This window comes from Vicugna pacos, chromosome 10 (genome assembly GCF_048564905.1).
Source record: "Vicugna pacos chromosome 10, VicPac4, whole genome shotgun sequence".
Classification (NCBI taxonomy): domain Eukaryota; kingdom Metazoa; phylum Chordata; class Mammalia; order Artiodactyla; family Camelidae; genus Vicugna; species Vicugna pacos.
The window spans coordinates 26,070,645-26,095,015 of NC_132996.1; the positions used below are offsets into that span (position 1 = coordinate 26,070,645).

The 24,371-nt window shown below is 43.6% G+C and overlaps 1 protein-coding gene and 1 long non-coding RNA gene across 3 annotated transcripts; one reads left to right on the plus strand and one right to left on the minus strand.

The window, feature by feature from the left end:
* Positions 1-392: 392 nt before the first annotated feature.
* On the minus strand, positions 393-17,262 carry NEU3 (neuraminidase 3). Of its 2 annotated transcripts, XM_006203556.4 has the most exons (3): positions 16,897-17,261; positions 12,841-13,052; positions 393-5,405 (listed from the first exon to the last, which is right to left on the minus strand). In XM_006203556.4, the coding sequence occupies exons 1-3, from the start codon at positions 16,919-16,921 to the stop codon at positions 4,344-4,346; spliced, it is 1,299 nt and encodes a 432-aa protein (XP_006203618.2). In that variant the 5' UTR covers positions 16,922-17,261; the 3' UTR covers positions 393-4,343. The 2 variants fall into 2 exon arrangements, with proteins under 2 accessions (XP_006203618.2, XP_015093932.1); XM_015238446.3 differs by lacking the exon at positions 12,841-13,052 and having other exon boundaries at positions 16,897-17,262.
* A 17-nt stretch (positions 17,263-17,279) lies between these two features.
* Positions 17,280-22,088, plus strand: LOC140698683 (uncharacterized). The gene is made up of 3 exons (XR_012076512.1): positions 17,280-17,477; positions 21,001-21,122; positions 21,765-22,088. It is a non-coding gene; the product is annotated as an uncharacterized lncRNA (long non-coding RNA).
* The last annotated feature ends 2,283 nt before the right edge of the window (positions 22,089-24,371 follow it).

The following is a 24,371-nucleotide window of genomic DNA, read 5'->3' on the forward strand; positions in this document are numbered from 1 at the left end:
TTTGTGGCCTCTCCAGCTTCAATTTGAGAATAACCTCAAGGTTATTTTCAAAATAGAAAAAGACATGCAGTGACAAGCACTGGGGCTGGTGTCAGACGGGGGAGATTCTGTGCATCCCACTTCCTTCACTTAATAGCTAGTATGTAATATGCAACTAAACCAGTCATGCTCATCTCTGCACTGCTTCCCTTGGTAGGTAACTTTGTTCAAAGGACAAGGTGTAAAAATGCAAAGGACGATTATTAAGGTTTTCTGAAAGTAAAAGTTCTTATGAAAAGCAAGAAAGTGCCTCAAATCCATTTTTTAAAGGAGTTGGCTACAAACTAGATACAAGTATTAGGATAATAACCATCTCATAGTTTCCTTAACAGCAACAAAAGTCAAAACAGTAGTCATCAGAATTAAGCTCTTTATTCATCTTCCTTGTTTCAAAGAGTCAAGGTAGTTCTTATAGTACAGAAAACACTTCTGGCACTTGGTATCACAGAGCCAAGGCACGCTCAAACATGCTGACCCCCGCATCCCACTTTGAGTCCTGGAGGAATGGCAGTTATAGAAAACCCAATCAGGGACAGAGGGAAAATACCAGTGACATGAGACCCCCCCAGGTCAAGGCTTGGCTTTAGGCTTGGGCTGTGATCCTGGGACATTTAGGCAGGACCAACCAAGACAGAGAGCAGCTCATTCCCAGAAAGTACTGAGACCAGCCTGGACATACCCTCTCTCCACCCTCCTGCCGAGAAGACTCATTTAGGGCCAATGTTCAGCAGGCTGAGTGCTATGCAAGCCACAGAGGGACGCATCACGCTCTTCCCGCTCTTCCCGCGGGGAACTTGCCCTGGCCTCTCAGTTAGCTCCAGGAGGCCAAGGGTCTGTGACCCCTTTGTTCATTTAGCATAATTTTACTGCTGTCTGTGCTGTGCCAGGCCCTGTGCTGGGTGCAGAGGGCACAGAGAGGAATCAGACACAGTCCTTATCTTCAGGAAATTCAGAATATGATAGAAAAATCATATATTTATAAGTAAGTCATTGTGATTCAAGGTAAAAAGGATGCAGTGAGGACTCAGACTTGGCCCTCAAGGATTCACAGCCTAGCAGAGGCCGAGTGGGCACAACATGGACAATAACTCCAGGCAGCCTGTGGTAAGGCCACAGGGAGGCATGACCAGCCAGCCACTGACTAACACAGAGGGGAAATTTACCGCTTACTGGAGAAGGCCAAGCAGCCTAATCTAGCCAAAGTGGAAGTAATGAATCTTACTGCCCTGGGGAGGGGACTGTGCTGCCTCAGGCTGGCCTCCGTGCATCCCTCGGACTACCCAACAGGTAGGGTGCAAGGTCTCTTACCTCTGGCTGCAGGTGCATGATATCCTATAGATCTGAGGGGAGACTGGTGACCAGGAGGAACAGGTCCAAATAAAGGGCCTGAGGTAAACGCTAGGAGCCTAGGAATGTGGGAACCAGTGGGTTGAATGAGTGGGAGGCTGGTCTGGGCATATACCAGCAGGAGGGCAGCCTTCCTGCACTCCCAGTGGTGGGCCACCTGCGCTGGATGGATCCATCCTAAGGGTCCAAGGACCGGGTGGGGGCCTCTAGGGGCAAAGGACCACAGCCTACACAGTCCTCTTTTTATGCCGCTGGATTGGAAGCCTCCAGTCTGCTTTCCTCTTTTCTTCACAGCTGCCATCACCTGTCCTATCTTTTCCATTCTCCCAACCTGAGAGTGGCTGAAATGGGTTCAGTTAGGGGAACAGTATCCTGGTATAAGTCCCAGGGTCCTGAAGACCTTGGCTAACTGACACTAACAAGAGTTGGAGGGCCTACAGCTGTTTTTAAAGTTTAAGACAGCTTAAAGTTTCAGAGTTGGGTAGGAACTTACCAGCGGCCTAACCTGTGCAGGCCTCTTTCCCTCCCAAAAACGTCTCAGAGAACAGCTCCAGCCTGTTGTCATTTCTTCTTCACAGCAGCCACCACCTACTCCATCTCTCCTGCCAAGGCTCCATGTCTGCACCCCTTCTCTCTCTTCCTAAAGGCGTCAGGACTCTTACCTGCTGTTCTTTTCCTTCACAGCTGCCATCCCCCACTCTGGTCCTCTCTCATCCTCATTCTGGATTACCCCAGCCCTCTTTTCTTGTCATTCCTGAAATATGCACGCAGGCCCTCTGCCTATTCAGAATTTCACTGCTAGTCACTAAGAAGCAGCAAACATGAGGCAAAGGGGAAGGAGAAAGGGGAGGGAAACTAGAGGTAGATGAGACATCTTATGAGAACAGTGTGGTCCACACGGGCATGTGACTCAGCACCTGTCCCCGGCTCCCTTCTTGGACGGTCCCAAGAAGTCTTCATATTCTCATTCTCTCCATCCTTTGGCTTTGGTTGTAGAACTTAGCCATCTTCCCTATTCCTATCTATTTGGGGTACAGTGCTCAGGAAAGCTTTGCTTAACAAGGAGTTTCCACTACTGAGGAGGGGGCAGCCCTTTTAATCCTCTCCCCTCCCCAGTTCCTCCCTGTACCACTAACTCTACCCACTCCCAAACCCCCACCCCCTCCACTTGCCAACTTGACAGAGGTCTTCTTTGACAGCAGCTTCATTTGAAGAAGTAGAGATGAGTATTCATTATTTCACCCAACAACTAAAGGACCTATATGCTAAGCTAAATGTAAACACAATGAGGTGTTGGTGGCAATGAGGAGCCACAAATGACTTTCAACAAGGGAATGGCAATAGAAAGTGCCTCACTATGCACAGGCACTCAGTTATAGAAATATTTACATAAACGTATAAATGAGTGAATGAATGATCATAACTGTGTGCTGGGAAGACAACTTTGGGAAATTCGTATGAGAGGCTAAGGGAATTTTTTAAATCCCCTCTAAGTCCTGGGCTTAAGCCAGATGCTAAAGTAGGTGAAGTTAATCTCTACCAGCCTCTTAGGCTGTGTTCCATGACTAAGACTTGCTCTCCAGGGTCATTACCCAGCAGCAAACATATTTACATGAAACATGTTTAAGGCATTATCATCCCAAAATAGGGACAAAAAAGAAATCTCTCATGATAGAATATCTGTCACACTCTATGGGAGAAACAATCTAAAATAAGAGCAGCCATCTGGTATCGTCTGAGACCCAGCACTGGCACAGTTCAGCCCCAAACCTATCACACAAAGAGGCATCCCAGTAGGTCCAAACAAATAGGCCTGAATCAGAGGTTTGGGAGTCCAGAGACCTTCCTAATGGTGAAGAGCTTCTCTACAGGTAAAGCAGTGGCTAGGCTAGGACAACATCCTGAAAAAACCAAACTGGGAAACTCAGCAGCTTGGACAAGCCCTGGGGAAGATGACTGCAGGCACAATAAAGATACAGTGAAGATAATGACATCAGGAGCTACGAGCACCCCAACTTAGAGCCCAGCATCTACAAACCAGCTGCTTATTTTCTCCTCCTTCTATCCCTATAAACTGCGAACTGCTTAAGGGCAGAAACTATGAGAAGTTTTGTCCAATGCTTTAAACTCCTAACCCATGTCCTTTTCCCATCAAGAGCTATCCTAATAAGGGAACTTCAGGTTCATCTTTCACAGGAGTCATGCCATCAGAAATAATAAGTACCATTATTAAGGACCACTAACACGGAGCTTCTCACTTTCCCCTGAGGAAATAATGCTTTCTGGATAGGGGAGGGAAGGTTGAGCAGAGGTGCAAAGCTGGAGCAGACAAGTGGCCACATGATTCTACTGTTCGGCCCAATTCCTCTAGAATAGGGAGCCTGTAGAGCTCTGAGCATGATTGGAAGGGTGTGGGCATCTTTTGTTACTAAAAACAGAACAAACCATCCAGGTCTTCCATTGTGCCATGGCAACTGCTTGTAACTTCACACTTGGATGAGTGGCAAGTCATTTGAAAAGATGAGTCCTCTGACTTCCATTTTGAGATGAGAGTCACATATGCAGCCAGGACTTGCTGATCACATAGCATACGGGCACCCTGACTTTCCTAGACCTGGGAATAAGAGAAATCACAGAACCAATCCTCTCATTTTACAGATGGAGACCTGAGGCCCAGAGAGTTCACGTGACATGTCCAAGGTCCCAAATCAAGACAGTGGCAGAGCCAGGATTATGTCATGGTCTCTCAATTCACAGTTCATTGCTCCTTCCCCTGCAGTAGCTATGGCAAGATTTTCATTTTGCTCTTTGGAGGAGAAGCGGAAAAAAAGGTAGGGAGCAGAATGTTTTGGATTCTCTGCAGACTTCAGTAACCTCTGTTATCCTGGCCATGGTTGCCTGTTATGGTAACCCTTCTATGAAAAGATGGGTCCTAAGCCAATTGGTTTTGAGTTGGCTCAGTTCTGACCAGGGCTGGTACAGTCCCCGTTCACATGGCTCAGGATCTCTCGGTCTGTGAACAGGCGGAAGGCAATCTGCTCACACTCCCTCTTCGTTCCACATTCAAACAAACACCCAAATAAGCCCTCCTTCTCCAGAGCAGCCAAATCAGAGTAACCACAGGGCCCGCAGTGCAAGATCCAGGGGCGGGACCAGCAGGCAGCCTCCAAGGGGGTCTGGTTGAGGTAGATGCCTAGGTCAACCCTCTGTTTCTTATTGGTTGGGTGTGAGTACAAGAGCCATGATTCTGACTGGGTTCCAGCTTCCAGCTCTAGCCTCAATGATCTGCCCAGGAGAGGGATCTGCTGAATGGTAGGAACATCTTTGCCAGTAGGGTCCTGGCACACATGTGGGATCTCCAGGGGCCGGAAACTCACCACACTGCCTTGGCAGCCATGCGGGGGCTCACAGAGCTGTTGGCTCAGGGCTGGTCTCTGAAAGCATTCACCGTGGTCAGTGCTAAGAGCCTCTGCCCGGCGCCTGTTTGGTGTTCGGGCACTACAATACAGCACAGGTTGGCCGGCCCTCCTGCTCACCTCTGCCACTTCACACTCCACTGTCACTATGGGCTTAATCAGCCTGCCACGCTGCCATGTGGCTCCTAGGTCGTCACTGTAGATCATCAGGGAATGAGGCCTGACTTTATATGGTATCCGAAAGCAAAAGAACCAGTAAGGGATGTAGTAGGCGTATGCAGGGATGACCAGCCTCCCGGACTGCAGCTGGATCCCATGACCTGGGCCCACAGCAAATGTGGCCCAATGCTTGACCTCTGGGCCAATGACCTCCTCGGTCAGGTCCCTCACTTCGCTCCATGAATAGCCAGCATCCTGACTGCAGATGAAGCAGAGACGGGCAGCATTCCTGCCTGTCATAATCTGTTGACGCTCAGTGACATGGCCCCGCACGCAGATGAAGAATAGGTACACACGGCCACTCTTCTGCTCCCACACAGGACAGGGGTTCATGGTCCGATGCCCAGGTAATGTGGCTTCCATCAGTGGCTTCAGGGGTTCCCACTGGACAAGGGAAGGGAGAGAGAGCAGGAGTGAAAGACTAATAGGAAGACAGGAGGCTCATTAAAAGATTAAAAGTATTAGGATCTCTCAAAGATAAGAAATAAATGGTATTGAAATCTGTAAAATCATGAAGGCCCAAGTGTTGACTGAATTCTCAAATATTATATAAGTTATAAAGTTGCAGAGAGGTAATGCTGGACATTGTACATGCTGTCTCCTCTGTCTGGGACACTCTTCCCCACTTTGCCTAGATGCCCAATTCATCTTCCAAAACAACTCAAAGTCACTTCATTCATGAAGCGTCCCATCAAACTCCCTCTCCATCCCTACCAAAGAATCAGTGGCTTTCTCTTTGTACATATAGAAGAGTTACAGCACATATTATATATCATACAGGCAGACCTCAGAAATACCGCAGGCTCAGTTTCAGATCACTGCAATAAAGGAAATAGCATGAAAAAGTGAGTCACATGAATTTTTCGGTGTCCCAGTGTATATAAAAGTTAGATTTACACTATCCTGTAGTCTATTAAGTGTGAAAAGCATTATGTCTAAAAATCCCCAATGTATATACCTTGATTTAAAAACACCTTGTTGCTAACAAAATGCTAACCCTTATCTAAGCCTTCAGCAAGTTGTAATCTTTCTGCTGCTGGAGGGTTTGAAATATTGCAAGAATTACCAAAATGTGACACAGAGACTCAAAGGGAGCAATGCTGTTGGAAAAATGGTGCCAACAGACTTGCTTCACGCAGAGGTGCCACAAACCTTCAATTTGTTAAAAACACATTATCTGTGAAGCACAGTAAAGGGAAGTGCACTGAAACAGGTGTCTGTAATTTTTTTATGTGACTGGCTCCCTTCCTGGACTGAGTCTTTTGAAGGTAGAAACCAATTTATTCTACTTTTGTATCACCAGTGTCTAGCACATGATGAGGGCAAAATAAATATTTTTATAAAGAAAGACCCCCCCCAAAAAAAGCAGAAAGAAAGAAAGAAAAGAAAAACAAACAGAAGAAAAGCACAGCAAGGCAGATAAATATGGAAGTTTTAGGCAAATAAAGGAAAATTAAAGACAAAGATTTTTTTCCCTTCTTCTACTACCCTGGGAAGGCAATTCATAAAAGTGTCATTAAAAACATGGAGTGAGAGACACCTAGTTCAACCCCTGCCTCCATCACTCGTCGTGTGATCTAGGCCAGGTTACTTAATCTTAACTTTACCTCCATTTCTTTATCGGTTAAATCGAGGACATAATAACATGCTCAAAGAGGAGTTGTAAGGATAACATGAGATAATGCCTAATCCGACATATCATAAACAAATACCTAATTTCCTTAACATATCTTTAAAACAACATTTGAAATTGGTAAGAAATTTTCCAAAAACCTAACATAACTGGGCAAAGAGCAAGATCAGACAACTAACAGAAAGACAAAAAAAAAAAAAAAAAAGAAAAAGAAAATATGTTCAACCTCACATATAAAAGAGAAAAGCAAATTAAACTGGCATAGTATTTTTCATCAAACAAATTGGCAACATCATTAACTCTGACAATATTCTGTTGACAAAAATGTGAAGAAACAGGCACTCATATATGGATTGGAGTGCAAAATGGTTTAACACTCATGAAGGTTATATCAAAATTATAAATGCACTTATCTTTTCCCAGCATCCCCCATTCTGGGAATTTACCCTAAGATATATCTGCTTATCAAATTAAGTATGTATAAGATTACTCACTGTGGCATTGCTTGAAACAGCACAATATAGTGAACCCAAATATTCATCAATAGGCGACTGGTTAAATGAACATACAATACAACAGGTGAAAAAAGAGAAAGAAAAGCTTCTGTATACTGATACGGAAAGATCTCCATAATATATTATTAAATGAACAAAGCAAAATACAGAAGAGTGTATAAGAAACGTGAAGGAAAAGGACTTCCAATTACAGCAACTAGGTATGTAACCAAATCTTCCAGTGAAAAATAGGCTAGATAAAAAATTAAAACAAAAACATCTATTTGGAAGCACCAGAGAGCAAATAAGGTGATGAAGAATTTTGGCCAAGAACTGAAACAGTTCATTCAGAGAGGATGACCTGGTATTTTAAGTACCTTTTCCCCTCAGGTATGTCTACTAATTTTCAAAGAGGTAACTGAAAGGCTAAGAAGCTGAGCAATTCATCTGACAGCCCTATGGGGCTAGGAGGACAAAAATTAGAGGCCCTGGTAAACCCACCATGCTCTGAGTTGCAACCTTAATATACACAGCAACAAAAATGCATGCACATAGTACAGAAAAACATGTGCAGAATATTCAGAGCCACATTATCTATACACTCAATCACTAACCCAAATATGCAACAAATATAGAATGCATCGATTCAATGTATATAGTCATACAACAGACTATTATATAACAATGAAAATGAACAAATTACAGCTGTACATAACAATCTGAATAAACCTCAAGAATATGGAACAAAAGAAGCAAGACAGAAAAAAAGCCAAACATAAAGAATACATAGATTAAAAACAAGCAAAACAAAACTCTAGAATCAGACTAGTAATTACCTTTGGGAAGAAGAGAAGGAACAAAAGAGAAGCTTCTGAGGTGCTGGCAATATTCTATTCCTTGAGCTGAGTGGTGAGTCCAGAAGTACTGGCTTTGTCAATTTACAAAGCTGACATTTATGTTTTGTGCCTTTGACAATTATTTTTTATGTTTTCTGTATCTATGTTATCACTTTACATTAAAAAAAGTTTTAAAAGGGGGTATTAAGACTATCTACTTGTATTTCTTTGTTTCTGCGTGAAGAAGCACTAGGAGGATACATAAGAAATAACTGACTGCCTATAGGAGATAGAGGACTGGAAATGGGATGTACACATTTCTATACCGTCTTTATCCTTCAGCCCTATGAATGCATTAGCTACCCACAACAAAAAACTTAATTCCTGCATGAATGAGCAAAACACATTATTAAGCAAAGCTCAGATCATGGAATTTCAGAGTCATAAGGACCCAGTGCTAACACGTCCTACAGAAGATTCTCCTCTAATTCTTGTGGATAAAGGCCATTCAGTCTCTCCTTGAACTAGTCTAGGGACAGGGAACTCACTATGTCTGGGGCAGCCCATTCTATGACGGAGTACTCTGTACAATGTAAACAGTTCTAACATATGTGCCAAAGTCAACTTAATTACTGGGCATAAGTCCACCTTCCTCCATGAAGCTCTCCCAGATTGGCTAAGACTGCTTCCTAAATCCCCTCAAATGGCTTTGTTCCTCTCTGGAAAATATATGCATGAGAAGTCCACATTGCTGTCTGACCTGACTGCATTTTAAACCATGGAGGCAGGGACCTCACTTCCCTGTTTACTCTCAGAAAATCAAGGTCTGGAAGGCCACCAGTGGGAGGGGGCAGCCAGGCCTGCCTCGAGGAGGATAGAAAAGGCACCCACAGAGCTGACTCCAGACTCTCACAGATACCACGAAAGACAGGAGATAAACAAAGCACTGTGGATGTCAGAGAAGGGAAAGATCATGTCTGATGTAGAGAATCCAGGGAGAAATCACATTTGGTTCTTCTTACCTTCAACACACCCACTTCAAGTGTCAGCTTAGATGCCACGCCCCACACAATAGCTTCTCTGATCTCCAGCTGCGTATGAACTACTAAGGAAACACCCACTCTGCGTGAACCTGCCTTGTGACACTTTGTGGATTCTGTGTGGATGTTTTGGACAGTTACATCTGTGCACAGCTTTGCTTTCTCTTCGCAATTTGGTTGAGCAAATTCTTCCCAAAGAGGAGTCAATGTATGAAGGCTCTTCTCTGCCCTCCTCCATACGTGTCTCTTCCCTCTTTCAAGTGCCAATAAGACCGTCTGGGGAGCAGACTTAATTTTCCATTGTCACCCCAGGGATAGTGTCCCTGTCTTCTCAGCACCCTGTGAGGAAACCAACACTTTATGGATAGCACTCAATATGTGAGCTGATGAGAAGTAACAGCTGCAAACTCATTTGGATAATTAAGATTGCTCAGATCAGCAATCTTGAGCAGGAGCCAGGAATATTTAAGAATATCCATCAGCACTGCTATTCCTTTCAGGAATAGGAGGGAAAAAAAAATACTGGGCAGTCCAGTTGTTGACAAGTCAGAAGCTCAGCCATCCTTACTAGCTGGGAAGAGAAAATTCTTTGGGCCAGATATGTCTAACATAAAGTTGACATGAAGCTGGAAGAAACTGTAAACAAAATATGAAAGCATTAGAAGCCAAATGACCTCAACCAGGTGGGGCAATGGGACATAAACAAGCTGAGGCTTGACAGAGATAAAACAAATCTTGGGCTTAAAAATTTAGATGGAGAAACATGAACAAAGAACAACAAATGTAATGGCCAACAAGCATATGAAAAGATACCAAACATTGCTAATAACCAGGGAAATGCAAATTAAAACCATAATGAGCTATCACCTCCTATTCATTAGGGTGGCTACTATCAAAAAAACCAAAAAGCAAAATAAGTGTTTGTGAGGATGTGGAAAAACTGTGTACTGTTGGAGGGAATATAAAAAGGTGCATTGTGGTAAACAGTATGGAGGTCCCTCAAAAATTTATAACAGAATCACCATATAATGATCAATTCAACTTCTAGGTATATAGCCAAAAGAACTGAGCGAAAGGTCTTGAAGAGATGTTTGCACACCCATGTTCCACAGCAGCATTATTCACAATAGCCAAAGGTGGGAACAACTCAAGTGTCCGTCAACCGATGAATGGATAAACCAAATGGTTAAATGTTATAATGGATAAACATACAACAGAATATTATTTGGCCTTTGAAAAGAAGGAAATCCTGACATATGCTATAACATGGATGACCCTTGAGAACATTACGTTAAGTGAAATAAACCAATCACAAAAAGACAAATACTACATGATTCCACTTATATGACATAGCTAAAGTAATCAAACTTATAGAAACAAAGAACAGTAGTGGTTGCTAGGGGCCGGGGGAGAGGGAAAGTTGTTGTGCAATGAGCTGTTGTGCAATGAGTATAAACTTGCAGTCATGTACTAAGTTCTAGAGATTTGTTGCACAACAATGTGCATACAGTTAATGATACTGCAATGTACACTTAAAACGGTTAAGATGGAAAGTTTTATGTTAGGTGTATTTTACCACAATTGAAAAGGTTTTAAAAGGAACAAAAAATGTGAAAAAGGCTTGGAGGTTTTAGCTGACCATGTACTTAATACTTGGGCAGGTACCCAAAAAAGTAAATGCTACTTTACCTTAGCCTGCGTTAAAAGGATACAAGATTGGACAGCCACCTGGCTGTTGAGCTGCTCAATCTATCTCTGGGCCATAAGTTCAATTCTGAGTACCATACTTCGAAAAAGGACACAAACATCCCAGACAAGGTCCCAAGGACAGTAATCACAGTTTTTAAGGGACCAGAAACTAAATCAAACTGTAGCCGAAGGACCCACTAAAAGAACCGAAGGTGTTGAAGCGGGTGTGAATATCGCTTTCAGGTACATCAAAGTGCAGTTCTCCACAAGAGGGACTTTATCTGTACAATGTACAGATGGACTTCCCCAGAAGGCAGAAGACCAACAGTTAATTACAGACAAGTGCAGATCATCTCATTCCACACACACACACACACACACACAAAGTTCACAGTTGCCTTAGGATTAAGGCAAAACTCATTGGAGGAGTTGTGTAAGCAGACCCTTAATAGAAGATGACTAAAGTTGAGTTCCTACTATGTAATTGCTATTATTAATTATATTCTGCAGATGATGAAACAGAGAAGAGTCAAGTATCCAAGGTCACAGCCGATAAATAGGTCTTCCCTGACTTCAAAGCCGTGCTCTTAACCACTAAGCTATTAGTAGCTCCAACGGAATACAAAACACATCTTTACTGGGAAAGAAGTTGACGGTTCTTCTAACTTCAAGATTCTACAATTAAGTACATCAGAGAATGAATGTGAATAACATGAAGAGAAGGGAGGATGAGTTAAAGTGGATACATTTGTTAACGTGTGTGACTACCAGACAGTGAGGTTAAGTAACAGGTATGGTCTGATAACAAATGCTTAACCGCCCAACTGTCAGTGACAGAAAGTAAGGCAACATAACCACAGGCATGGCCTGTTCTGAAGGAAACAAAAGAACTAGAACTCCATGCTGGGCTGCAAGACGCCAGTAATATAAGCTGAGGTTTGACCATGGGACGCCAAAAAAAAAACTCATGACAAGGTGTAAGAGCGTGCACTGGAAATTCCCTAAAGTAAAACACTTCCCCACAGGGAAATGTGAGTAAGTCATTAAAAGCAAAGACAGGGGTTGCTGGCAAGGCCCACCTTCAGCAGAATAGCATTTACATTATAACAGCAAAACAAGGCATCCCTATGGACATGAAGTTTTAACGGTGAGATTTCTGTGGGCGGAAAAGCAGGGCACATTAGGGGGATTAAAGTGCCTGTTTATTAAAAATGTATGTATGTATGTATGTATGTATTTAAGTCTCAAATCCATTGCCTCACTTGATCCTCACTTCAGCCAGCTCTGAGAGATAAAAGAAGGCAACAATGAGAAAAATGGGATCTGAACTAACCCTGTAGCTCACAGGCCCAAGGGCAGCAAAGGCTTCTCTCCTCCATTAAAAACACAGTAAAAATGTGCTACTTAGGGACAAGGGCTCCAACCCCAGTTCTGCCCCTTATTAGGTGTGTGCTTAAGGGAAGTCACTTTAATCCTCAGCCCCAGTTTCCTCTTGTGAAATGGGGACAATCATATGCACCTCACATAAAGCATGGAGGAAGAAGAGGAAGAGGAGGAGGACAAGGAGGAGGAGGAAGCTAAGCAGGAGGAGGAGGAGTAAGGTGGTTGTTATCCTCCCAGCATCTTCTGCTAGCTGTGTCTTGAACAAGCTACCTATCTACTGGAGCATCAGGATCCCTCATCAGCAAAACTGGAATAATAATGCTTACTTCTCTTGTAACTTATGAGGATTAAAGACAAAATGTCAGCGAAAAGCACACCACATGTTGGTTGAATCTAACGAAACATTGAAGCCTCTAGTCAGAGACTGAGTTTGAAGCCTACTTTTACGTTTTTATTATAGCTGTGTGACCTTGAGCAAGTAGCAACCTCTCTGAGCCTCAGTTTCCTCTTCTGTAAAATGTGACTGACAACAGTTTCTACATCACAGAGCGGCTGGGAGATCCAGTGTGCCCCTGGAACAAAATAAATACTCTATAAATGAAAGCCATTGCTTTTACTGTTTTTTTAACTCCTCAGCTCTGACACAAGCTTTTTCCTGCAGTGACAGGAAAAGGCACAGGCTTTGACATGCTCTGAGCAATGTAGAAACCAAGGCCCAGGTCCAGGTCTGGGATAGGGAGTCACCTGTACTGAGTGCCCAGTCCTCAACCCTCGCCTCAGCACCAGGTGGAGCGCATCCTCATCCCTGCTCGTAGAGCGCTTCTCTGCAAAGGCCAGGAAGGTGTGGGCGGGGGGAACGTAGAGCAGGGCTGGGATCCGGTAGGTGACCCCTTTCTCATCTTCCTGCTGGAACAGAGGGCTGTTGAAGGAGCACGATGTCACCTCTTCCATGACCTCTGCAAGGACAGGAGGCAGCTAAATACATGTCCACATCCAAATGCTGGCTTGTATACAAGTTCTGCTCTATCATCCATTTCTGGAGATCACTAGAATGCACAGATGTACTTAAAATGTGTAATTTTTTATACAAAAGTAACATCATGATCTCAACAGCACAGAGCAGGCAATATACATTCTCATTTAACAAGTCTCTCCTCCAGACTCTGTGGGACTCCTGTCAAGTGTCTCTCCAGGGAAATTCTGCATGTGCCTCTGCCAAGCAGGCAGGGTATTACAAGTCTAGATAGTTTCTAATGTCTATTTCTTGGCTTGGAGTTTTTAGGCCTTTCAGGTAATATAAATATAAACCCAAATCCATATGAGGGAATGCTTCTACTGGAACCTAGGATAAGAGGCAACCTTTATCATCTTTGTCAGTAGTGAGATTTCTTTTTCCTGCTCCACCTGATAAAAGGACATAGATTTTCAAGGCACCAAGCTTCATGAAGGCGTCTCAGTTCTAACCAGAGTCTAACCCATGTGGGCCCATAGTTTCATTCACTGTAACAGCAGCCCAAGCTTCTATGTAAGTGGGACCAGCAAACATCCAGGGCATCTGACGTCAGGTAAAGGGGCTGACTTCTCTGGTTTTCAGCTTACTCTTGGTTTTTTAGGCCCCTGGGGATTTCTCTTACTTTCTTGCAAATTCAACTACAAAGGACTTTGTTATATTTTACCTACCATTTTACAGGTTAGTCAGCCTGCCATAATGCTGAAAATGGAAGTCTCTAGCTACATTTCTCAAAGAAAATCAGGTATTCAACTTCTCAGAGGTCCAAAAACAGAATCAAGCCAGACAGACAGAATCAGGCTTAGAATTTTTTTCTTTTTTCTCTCTCACTGTCATCAAGCCCTGTCTTCCAAATCATTTGTAAAAAATAATGAGGCTGTAAGAACGAGGCCGATAGGTCTTACTCATAATATTTAATAAATATTTTTGAGTGCCTACTCCATCTAAGTCAGGCCATAAGGTAGGTGCTGAGCAGTCAGAACCAGAGGTCCCTGCCCTCAAGAAACCCATATCCAAGTTGGGGAAACAGACATATACATAGACAAGTATAATACCATGTAGTAAGTGCTACTTTAGAGGCCAACATGAGAGCATGTAGGAAAACAGAAAAGGGCATCAGTCCAGATCAAGGCAGCAGAGGAGTTCCGGAAGGGTCGTAACTGAGCCAAGTCATTTCCTGTCTCATATCCTTAAACTCTGTGCTTGGAACATTCAAATTGGCACTGTCCTCACTCCCTCACCTCCTCCAGATCTGTTCAAACATCATCCAACCCCTGAAGACTTTCCTGATGACTCCCTTGCCCCTCTCGATCCTCTTTCCCCACTCTATTCTCCATGCCACTCATCACCGATTTATTAGACTTGTTTAATATGCGCTACAGGATAGAAGCTCCATAAAGGGCAGGGATGTGTCTGTTTTACTCACTGTTACACCTCTACACCTATAGCCATGCCTGGTAGTTGACAGGCACTTGACAAACATTTGTTGAATGACGGAATGAATGGGCGAGCTGGATCTTAAAGGATGAATAGTGGGTTAGCCAGGTGAAGTGTGAAAAGGAGAAGGGCAGAGGGGTGCGATGCAAAAAGCCTAAAGGTCACAGAAAACATAGCAAGCTGTGGGGACTCAGTAATCCAGTATGTCTCTAGTGAAATGCAAAAGCTGTGAGCAAAGGTGGGACTGAAGGGGTCAGGCCAGTGCAAATCCTGGGAGGCTTTGATACCTCATTAGGGTGTTTACCCCACAGATAGAGAGCCACTCAACAGTTTTTGGCAGAGGAATGCCATGATCAAGTACGCATTTTAGACTATTCTCTCAGGTAGCCTTCTGGGCAATGAACTGAAGGGGGAAAGTTGCATTGTCAAAGGCTACAGACTCCTAGTGTCAATCAGGACAAGCTTTGTCATCAGCAACATGAGTGATTCATTCAGTCACTTGTTTCTAACTTAAAGAGAGAAGAACCGTGGTTTGTTACATGAGGCGGGTGGGGAGGTGGCCTTGAGTCCAGAAGAAAAACCTCCCCTCACTCCAATTCTGGGCTCTCAGTTGTCTTTCTCACACCGTACCTGAGCACATCTCTCTCTCTCCTGTTCAGGCTCTCCTGCTAAAGGGTCAGGCTTTCTCCTAAGTAAAGATCTGTTCCTAGGCCAAGCTGGTGTAATGGTTTAGAATACAGAACTGAACCAGACCAGGACTTCATGAACCCAGGCATGTTATTTAACTTCTCTATGCTTCCAGAGCCTCATTTATAAGATCAGTACAATGGTTGAGGGAATTAAGTTAAAAAGCTTACTTAAGAGGCTATTACAAGGCCCATGACATAGTATGAGCTCAATATATAACAGTTATTATTCTTAGACTGCCAGTCACTGCATATTCTAGTTTCATTCCTTGAAACCTGTGGATGATGATGATGATAACAACCACAGTTACAATTCCCCTTCTTAAAGACATTTAAATCCCTCTGCATCTCTGAGATTTAAATTCTTAGAAGTCATATGAGTTAATACCAACACTATTATTCATCAGCCAACACATGATTATTGGTTAACATCAAAAGAGGATGTCTCTGAGTGATACGAAGAATGGAGCACAGGCTAGGCATGGGAATGGGTGGGGAGGACCAGGAAAAAGGAAAGGGAGAGGAAGTGGAGAGAGCACATAAGGAGAAATACAAGTTCTCACTGTGTGACCTTGTGCAGGTCACTTAATCTCTCTAGGTCTTAGATTCCTTGCTTATAAAATGTGATCAACAATAATATTTATCTAAGATTATCGAATGAAGAACCACTCAAAAGTGCTGTATAAACTTTAAAACACCGTGTAAGTATTATAAATTCCGATGTCTTCACAATTTCACTTGCAGCTTTGCTATCACTGTAACAATTAGAGTCCCCATCATTCTTTTTATTAATTAGATTATGCTGATCATGTTGATGACAGTGTGCAACACAGGTGGTGGCTCTGGCACCGATACCCAAACTATTTCACACAAACTATATGCTGGGAGCTAGGGATAGAGAAGAATCAGATATAGTTCTGCTCTGGAGCCATTCATTTTAGCAGAGAACTCAAAGTTGTTAACTGCTGCTCCCTATAATCACCTTTCAGTCAAGCCCTCCATGCTCTCCTGCTGGCAGAAAGTATAGTGTAGTTTGGTCTTTGAAGTCTGACTTGGTTTTGACACTTACTAGCAAATCACTTTACCTCTGAGCCTATTACCTCATTTGTAATGCGGATAATACCACCTATTTCTCAAGCTTTAAGAACAATGTAATTCCATAGACTCCAATAAATTCAGTGTAGCTGGCAGCCTCCAGTGAACCCCAAAAGGAGGCCTCTCTCATTTTACTCACTCCTAACGAATAAAACTTAAGGGGCACCCATCGTCAGGCCTCTGGAAATCCTGTAGTCCAAACCCCTCTCATGGAACACATGGTAAAAACCGATCCGAAGGGCATAAACTTCTCTAAAGCCTCTCAATGAGTCAGTAACAAAACCTGGACCGAGGCCCAGATCTAAGTTTCGGCTCAGGGCTCTCTGCAGCCCACAGACCCTCTCTAATAAGAAGGGTTTTCCTAGCCTCAGTTCCCTTTCATCTCTAAATAAGTTTGGTTTCAGTCGAAGGAAAACAAAAACATAACAAGCCAAGAATACTTTCTGGCTATGTCTGAGACCCAATATTCCCTGTAGACTGGATTTCCTAAACCCAGATGGTGCTGCCCAACCTGTTCCCACAGTCACAGTACCCCACTTTTCGGGGGCTCTCCAGTCTCCCTGCCCCACTCACCTCCGCGGGACGCCAGCTCCTCCATCTCTCTCAGGGCAGATCTGGGCGCGAGGTCAAGCTCTCACGTCTCGGACACCAAAGCCCGGGAGAATGACCAAGACTGGGGAGACCGAGGCAAGAGAAAGACGGCGGACACGGACACAAACTGCCGAACAGCGCAGGAAAAAGCGGGGGTGGGGATGCGCGGAGGCCGCGGCCGGCAGTTGCGGCCGTTGGTTGGCTGCAGCAGGGAGTCAGCCCCGCCCCCACCGGTCAGCGCAGCCTTGAACGTCTCTCCCCACGCCAGCCTTCAGCCACGTCCCAGCCTAGGCTTGGGACTTGCCCCTTCCTTTCCGGTCACCCTCTCCTGCCCAGGCCCCGGTTCAGCTCCTAACGGCCGCGCAGCTCCCTGGCTCCGCCCCTCACCCTTCCACTTCCTGCCCCCCTCCCCATTCATCCACCCCCGCGTTTCTGAGTCCCCTGTATCCACGCTCTCACCTATTGGTCGCCACTCTGATGCTAGGTATCACTGCCTAAAACTTCCCTGGACTGCTTGAGAGTCGAGCAAAAGTTCCGGGCCTCGGAGAGGACTTCACAAAAGGGTACAGGGGTCCAGAGTATTGGGGAACCTACCCAATTCAAATTATATTCATATGCGTTATTTTATGTGTGTATGCATGTATGAATATATTTTTTGAGCAAATTGTATTTGATAACTCGCTGAATAAAATAAAAATCCGAGTCTATACTGATACGCACAATTGAATAGGAGAGAAAAAACAATTCTTCCTATAGTAGAATTCCAATTAATAAATGTAGACAGTGTGGAGACTATTTGAACATAATATGGTTTCTGAACACCTGCTTTCCTTCTGGGAGCCTGGAATTTTGATACGTGGTAGGCAGAGGGTTCCCCCATGAATAGCCCCAATAATATGGGTCCTGAGTCTAATGGATTCTCTAGGGAGAAACATGGCGCACGTGCTCCATTTGCATTGCTGGGGTAAACTGTATTTAATGAGATCCCTCATGGACGGAGAGAGCATAAGAAAGCCTACACATGGATTCCTTCAGACTCTGCCTGCATCTTTTTCTCTTACAATCCAGTGTGTGTCCTCTCTATATTGCTATCATAGATCTTAGCTGTGAGTACAACTATATGCTTAGTCCTGTGAGTGCTTCTAACTAATCTCTGAACCTAGGGATGAATCGGAGTCTTGGGAACCCTCAGCCAAAAACCATATATAAAGTTTTAAAACAAGTAAAACAATAATACCATGTATTGTTAATGCACACATGTGTGAAGAAAATGCATAGGAATAATAAATACCAAGTTCAGGATAGTAGTCATTTCTGAGAGTGCAGGAAGTAGATGTGATTAGGGATACCCAAGGAACTTCAACGGTATTGGTAATTTTTTTTAAAGGTGGCAGTGGGCTTATGGGTGTTCACTTTATTATTCTCTAAACTTTATAATTTGTCTGAAATATTTCATTTTTAAAGAGTGGTTCTTACAAAGTCCTAGGGTTCTTCATCAGACATCTTCAAACACATAATCACCAATTCTATGGATCATCAAGTCAACTTTAGGAAAATATCTAAAGTGAATTCCAAATCTCTCTCAGTTCTTCTTTGGTGGTCTCAGTCTAATGCTGAGGCAGTGAGGTTTAGCAGCAATCTCTATATTTGGAGGTGAAGAGATCTTGACTCCAATCCTTTACTTCCTACTTCCTAGCTGAATGACATTGGCAAGTTATTTAACATGTGTGCCTCAGGTTCCTCATCTGTAAAACAGGCACTCTTGGCCCCACTCCTCATTTATAGATCCATTTATAGATCAGATCAAATACATTTCATTTCATGGAGGCCTCCCAGGCCTCTGTGCTAAAATAGTTACTCTTTCTCCAGCCTCCACAGCACTTTGTACAGATGGTTTCTGAGGCATAACTCCAAGTACAGCAGGATATATTAGCAACTGCAGACTCTACCTTGGCCCAGAAGGAAGTCAAGAGTGATTCTATCATCCATAACCACACTGGCCAGTGAGTTGAGTTTCACCTGAGTAAATTCCAGGGCTGAGGTGATATCATTGATGGCTTCAGCTAAAGTCAGGAGCAAATTTCAAATCAACATTTCTAACAGGATGACTCTCAAGATGGGGATAACCTCCTGCAGAGTGTGCATAAATGAGTCGGTCACCCTCCAGGAAGCTCCCCTGTGTAACCAAGGGTAGCCTCATTTTGGGGCAATATCCACAGTCACCTAAGGGCTACATGACCTACTGGTGGTGTTTCCTTAAACACTTGAAGGTTGCTTATGGCCCTCCATATGTGCAAGACACCATGTTTTCAGGGCAGAAGGGGCTAATGTCTGGCTTCCACACAGGAAATACAATCCTGGGGGCATATATGATGTCCCCATTTATCATTGTTGGGACCTCCCAAGTGGGATCTACATCATTTAGAGGACACAGATTGACAGTGTCCCTAATGTAACCGCCTGCCCACCTGGTAGGCCTCAGAGTTCCCAGGTCATTTAGAATAATTGAAATCAGTCCTTGTTTTTGAAAAGATTGCCTGGTAACAGTCCAACCTAGCCCATTTGTCCATGTCACCAGCCAGGTGGCATCTATCCATCCTACAGGATGACTGAGCAATAGCTACAAGAATGGGGGTGAGGAAACATCTAGAGGTTGCGACATGTGTTTTGTATGAGGTACAGGGGCTGAAATTACACCTGATGTTTTTGCATGAGAGGTATAGGAGCTGAAATTACAACTGACCTCTCAGTAGGTTAAAGGGAATGTTTAAAAGGAATCAAACTGTGGTCAGAGCCATCAAGTGGTGGATAGCAAATCCAGCAGTTAGTCAAGTTTAAGGAGCTTACAACAGTATGAGACAGTTGTACTAGGCCATTTTTCTTTGAGAGGAAGCCTCCGGGGGTGACTTTTTCTAAATTTTATGATCTAGGACCATGTCAAACATCATCAAATATACAATTGATATCAATAACACATTGATGTGAAAGCCACAAAGCATTAGTACACTGAATTCATTTAGACGCTCCCTCTACAGGTCATTTTAATTTTCCTTTCCCACTGCAAACTTGGCCCAAACCCCACCAGTTGAATTCAGACACTTTTCCCCCCACCATGGGAATCCAAACTAAGCAGTTTAAAATAGGTAAGTAGCAGGCCACAGTCACAGCCACAGCCACCAAGAGATCATGTTCTCTTCCAGCCAAAAGTGTGAGAGGCTAGCCTACACGGGGCAGCTGGGAAAGGACTTTCCTGACTCCTGCTCCAGGGTCAGTGCTGCCTTTTCCCTTGTGTACTGCTTGGCTCCTACAAGCATCTGCAGATCAGAGATTGCTATTTTGGGTATTTTTTTCACCCCTCCGCATACCACTGTGGATCTGCCCCACAGTCCTTGGCACTTTTGAGCATCTCTGTGCCCAGTGCTCCCTGTCTCCATGGGACTAAGTAGGATGGTGACTTAGATGATTATATCCAATACAGCTATAAAAGGGGAGTCTCTCCTCTCCTCAAAGATTCCCCCAGCATACATAGCTTCCTTCCTTAAATCAGGAAAGGGATCAGGTCATGCATTTACTGTTGTTTCAAATGGTTACCTGCTTGGACTCAACAAACTCCTAATATTTTTGGTCCACTCAAAGCTCTATATCCTGATTGCAACACCACTTATTCCACCTTTGGGGAATCCTTTACTCATCAGTCACAGCCATAACTGCCTTCAGCTCGGGCCACAGGCTTGCTGCCTCATTGTCAAAACATCCTTCCCTCCTTCTGGCCTTAGGAGAATGAGCAACAACCTAAATTCCAGTTGGACAGTGTGTTTCAATTCTACCTCCTGCTGCTTAGCCTCAAAACATTCATTAACATGAAGGACAACCAGGGGCCCTTATTCCCCTCCTTTCTCACTAGCATTTGCTACCAGACCCCAGGTTATCTTCTTATATTCTCACCTGGCCCATGTCCTCTCTCTTCTGAAGTCTTGTCTGTCAGGATCCCATCCCTGCTACCAGACTGTCAAGAGTAGTCTATGAAAGGTCTAGAATTTGATGCTACTTGCAAAACGAACAAGTTAACCTATTATTTTTTCACAGATGCTGGCAGATGACATGAGACTCCTGAATCAGAGACAAAGAACTTTATTGCTTATAGTACAGTAAGCAGCAATGGGCAAGTTTGTGCCAGTCCCCCCTTCACCCCCGAACAAGTGATGCAGGTAGGCCTAAGTGGATGCCTACACATGCAGTGGGTTGTGTCACAGGAAAACCCTGAGCTTGGGGGATTCAACACTTTCACAGTGAACAGTAGGCAAACCTCCTAGAAAAGAGACATTACCTCATCTCTCAAGGTTGTTCACTACAAACAGAAAACACTGAGAAAAGGCATTCATGTGAAGCAAGAACATGCAGGGATGCTCAGGGTTCCTGGCAGATCGCTTCTCTCAACACTTTCTCATTCTCCAGTGGGTCACCTCTGACAGCATTATAAACTAAATCCAGGGCACTAAGAGCCTGAATACTGATACTGAATATTATTCAATACTAATCAGTGGTTTCCCAGAAGAGTTTGTCAGTGACAGGGAAATTTCCCTGAAAGAGCCAAAGCTCCCTTACAGCAGCCAAGACATACTGCAAAAAACCCTGAGACCTTTACTGTTGTCTCTGAATGAATCTAAAGTTGGCATGATAGACTGCACGAGGCAGCTAGCTGTAAGACAATCTAACAGTTGCCTTTCTTCCTTAACAAGCATTATACCCCAGAACCTCTCCTCACCCAAGTAAACCAGACAAATTTCTAACAATTCACGTAGTTTCCATTCACAGAAGTAGGGAATTTTCCTCTTTTCATTTTTGTGTAGGTGTCTCTGTAACTGCTGTCTGAAAGGAGGAGGAACCTGTTGCCCATCTGGGATGAATATTAGTGTATTACAATGGGGTGGATCTGAAGCTGACTGCCAGATGAGTGAGGAAGTCCTCCTACTCAGAGGAGAGTGAGCAACCACCAGTTGCACCTTCTGAACAACTGTCTTTGAACCTACTTCCCGGTACTCAGAGCCTACAACCACCTCCCCAATCCTCATTAACAGGCAATAATGTATTTAAAACATTATTCTGAGCAGGGGGTCATAGACAACACTAGGCTGTCAAAAAAGATCCATGGCATTAAAAAAAAAAAAGGTTAAGAGTCCTTGTCAATTATTCTTGAAGTAGTTGTGAATATCAGAGGAGTCATCTGAGCACATGTGCTTTCAGGCTGGATTATTAAGAATATTTTATTTGGTAACACTAAAGGCTGTCAGTGGGGATAGTCTTTTACAAAAAATATTGTGATATTAGCTGTTTTCCCAGATAACTTCCATCAGGGAGACAAGATTTAAATTAGGGAAGGGGGTGTCTAGCCAGGGGTGAAGGCATGATAGAGAGCTGGTGAGAGAAAGAGCTCTAACTGAGTAGGAACTCGGACCCAGAGAAAAATACAATTTGCATGTATTCAAAGGAACTTTTGCATTTTCTTCCATTCCCTAAGGTTGTTCTGAAGCAAAAAGATTATTTCTAAAATACATATAAAAGCACCAAACATCAAATACACATTAGCAGCTCAAATTTACAAACAATGAAAAACATTAGCTGTCTTTCCCCACTCTCCTTAGCAGCCTTACGTATTTGGGAAGACCTAAGTCCATCCTAGGCAGGTGTGAAGGGTTGAGAGCAAGGAGGAAAACGTGATGGGCATCAGGGTTTCCTGGTGGGAGGGGTGCTGCAGACCTACTCAAGATAGTGAAGAACAGCCCAGCCAACATTCAAAACTGGCTGGAGTGACCAGCTGGTTGATGCATGTGTGAAATGCCGGCCAGAAGCACTCTGCAGTGCCTCTGCAGCCTCACAGACTATGCCCATGCCGAGGCTTGAGCCTCTTCGAGTGATGAGAAACTGTCCTAAAATACCACAATTGGGTATGTGGGTGGGTGGAGGTACATGCAGGATGACCACATGGCTGGGCTGCTAACCCACTTCTTTACTTATCAAATTGATACTGCCAACTGGTTACTGGAGTCGGGGAAAAACCTTAAGGGATCCATGTAGCTGAAGAAATCTCAAAGTGGGGTTTTATGGGCAGATTTAAGGGATTATAGCATTCATATTATTCATAATGAAAAATGTTTTATACGCAGGCATTTCTAGGGGGGGTAGGGAGTCTTTATAATCTCAAAGTATACATTACTGAAACTTCTCTGACAGATTCAGACACTTGGGCCTAGAGAAAGAATGAGATTTGCTCAAGGTCACAAATTAGAATAAAGCTGAAAACAATCTCGGTCTCTTGTTTCTCACTGGAGGACCTTTTTCCCCACTCTCTCCCAAACCGATCCCTCCTTTGGGATAGTAAAAAAACTAGAAACAAACAAACATATCAATTAATAGGCAAATAGTTAAATTAAAACCATCTCTACTGTGGAATATTATGCGGCTTTCAAAAGTGCATTGACCTATGTATACTGACAGGGAAAATACCTAAGAACAATTAAGTTAAAAAGACACAGAACATATTTCAAAATAATTCAATTTTCATTAAAAAAAAGGTGAAGATACACGTTTGTATATTTAAAGAAAAAAAGTATGCCTGGTGTGAAAGAATTCCAAGAAGTCATCATGGAGAGGGCTACTCCCTGTCCACATCACAAGCCTTGGGACCCGTGTCTAACAGTAACTCCTTCATTGTAAAAACACAATTACCCGATTATACACTTTCAAAAGCTTCAAGTAGCTGACAGAAAAGGATCACCACCTAAAAAAAAGAAGAAACTAGAAGCTCAGAGAATTACATGACTTACCCAGAGTAAAGAGTATAGAATTCAAGGCTTCAACTTCCTGTCCAATGATGTTCCTCAAACCCCCACTGTGTGGTGCTAGATAGGACATTCCCAAGTCAGAGAGGAGAATGTGCTAAGTGTGATTTCTTATAAACTAAATATAGTTTTAGGTACTAGGCTCAGCTGAAATTGTTCTTAACGTAGGGCTAGAGCAACAATATTCCCATAGGTCACAGAACTGGGCAAGTGCCCAGTTCTTCTCTGACCACAGTGGAAAACTACTAGAAAAGATGCTGCTCACAACTCTGGAGCCAAACTCACAAGGTTTAAATCCCAGCTCTATTGGTAGCTATGAGACAATTATTCAATTTTAGTGCTTCAGTTTCCTCACCTATAAAATGGGGCTAATACTACTACCTACTATCTTAGCACTGTCGTGGGCATTAGTGAGCTAATACATGTAAGGTACCTGGAACACTACCCAACACAAAGTACTGAGTGTCATTATTGTTATCACTGGAAAGCTAGTAGTTCCTCCTCTACAGGTCCTCAGGGACCTCTGATCTGTGAAACAGCCTAGAAACAAAAGGAACCTATAGTAGTAAGACAGTTAACATATACTGCTTTGTTCCTTCCATCAAGACTATGACTCCA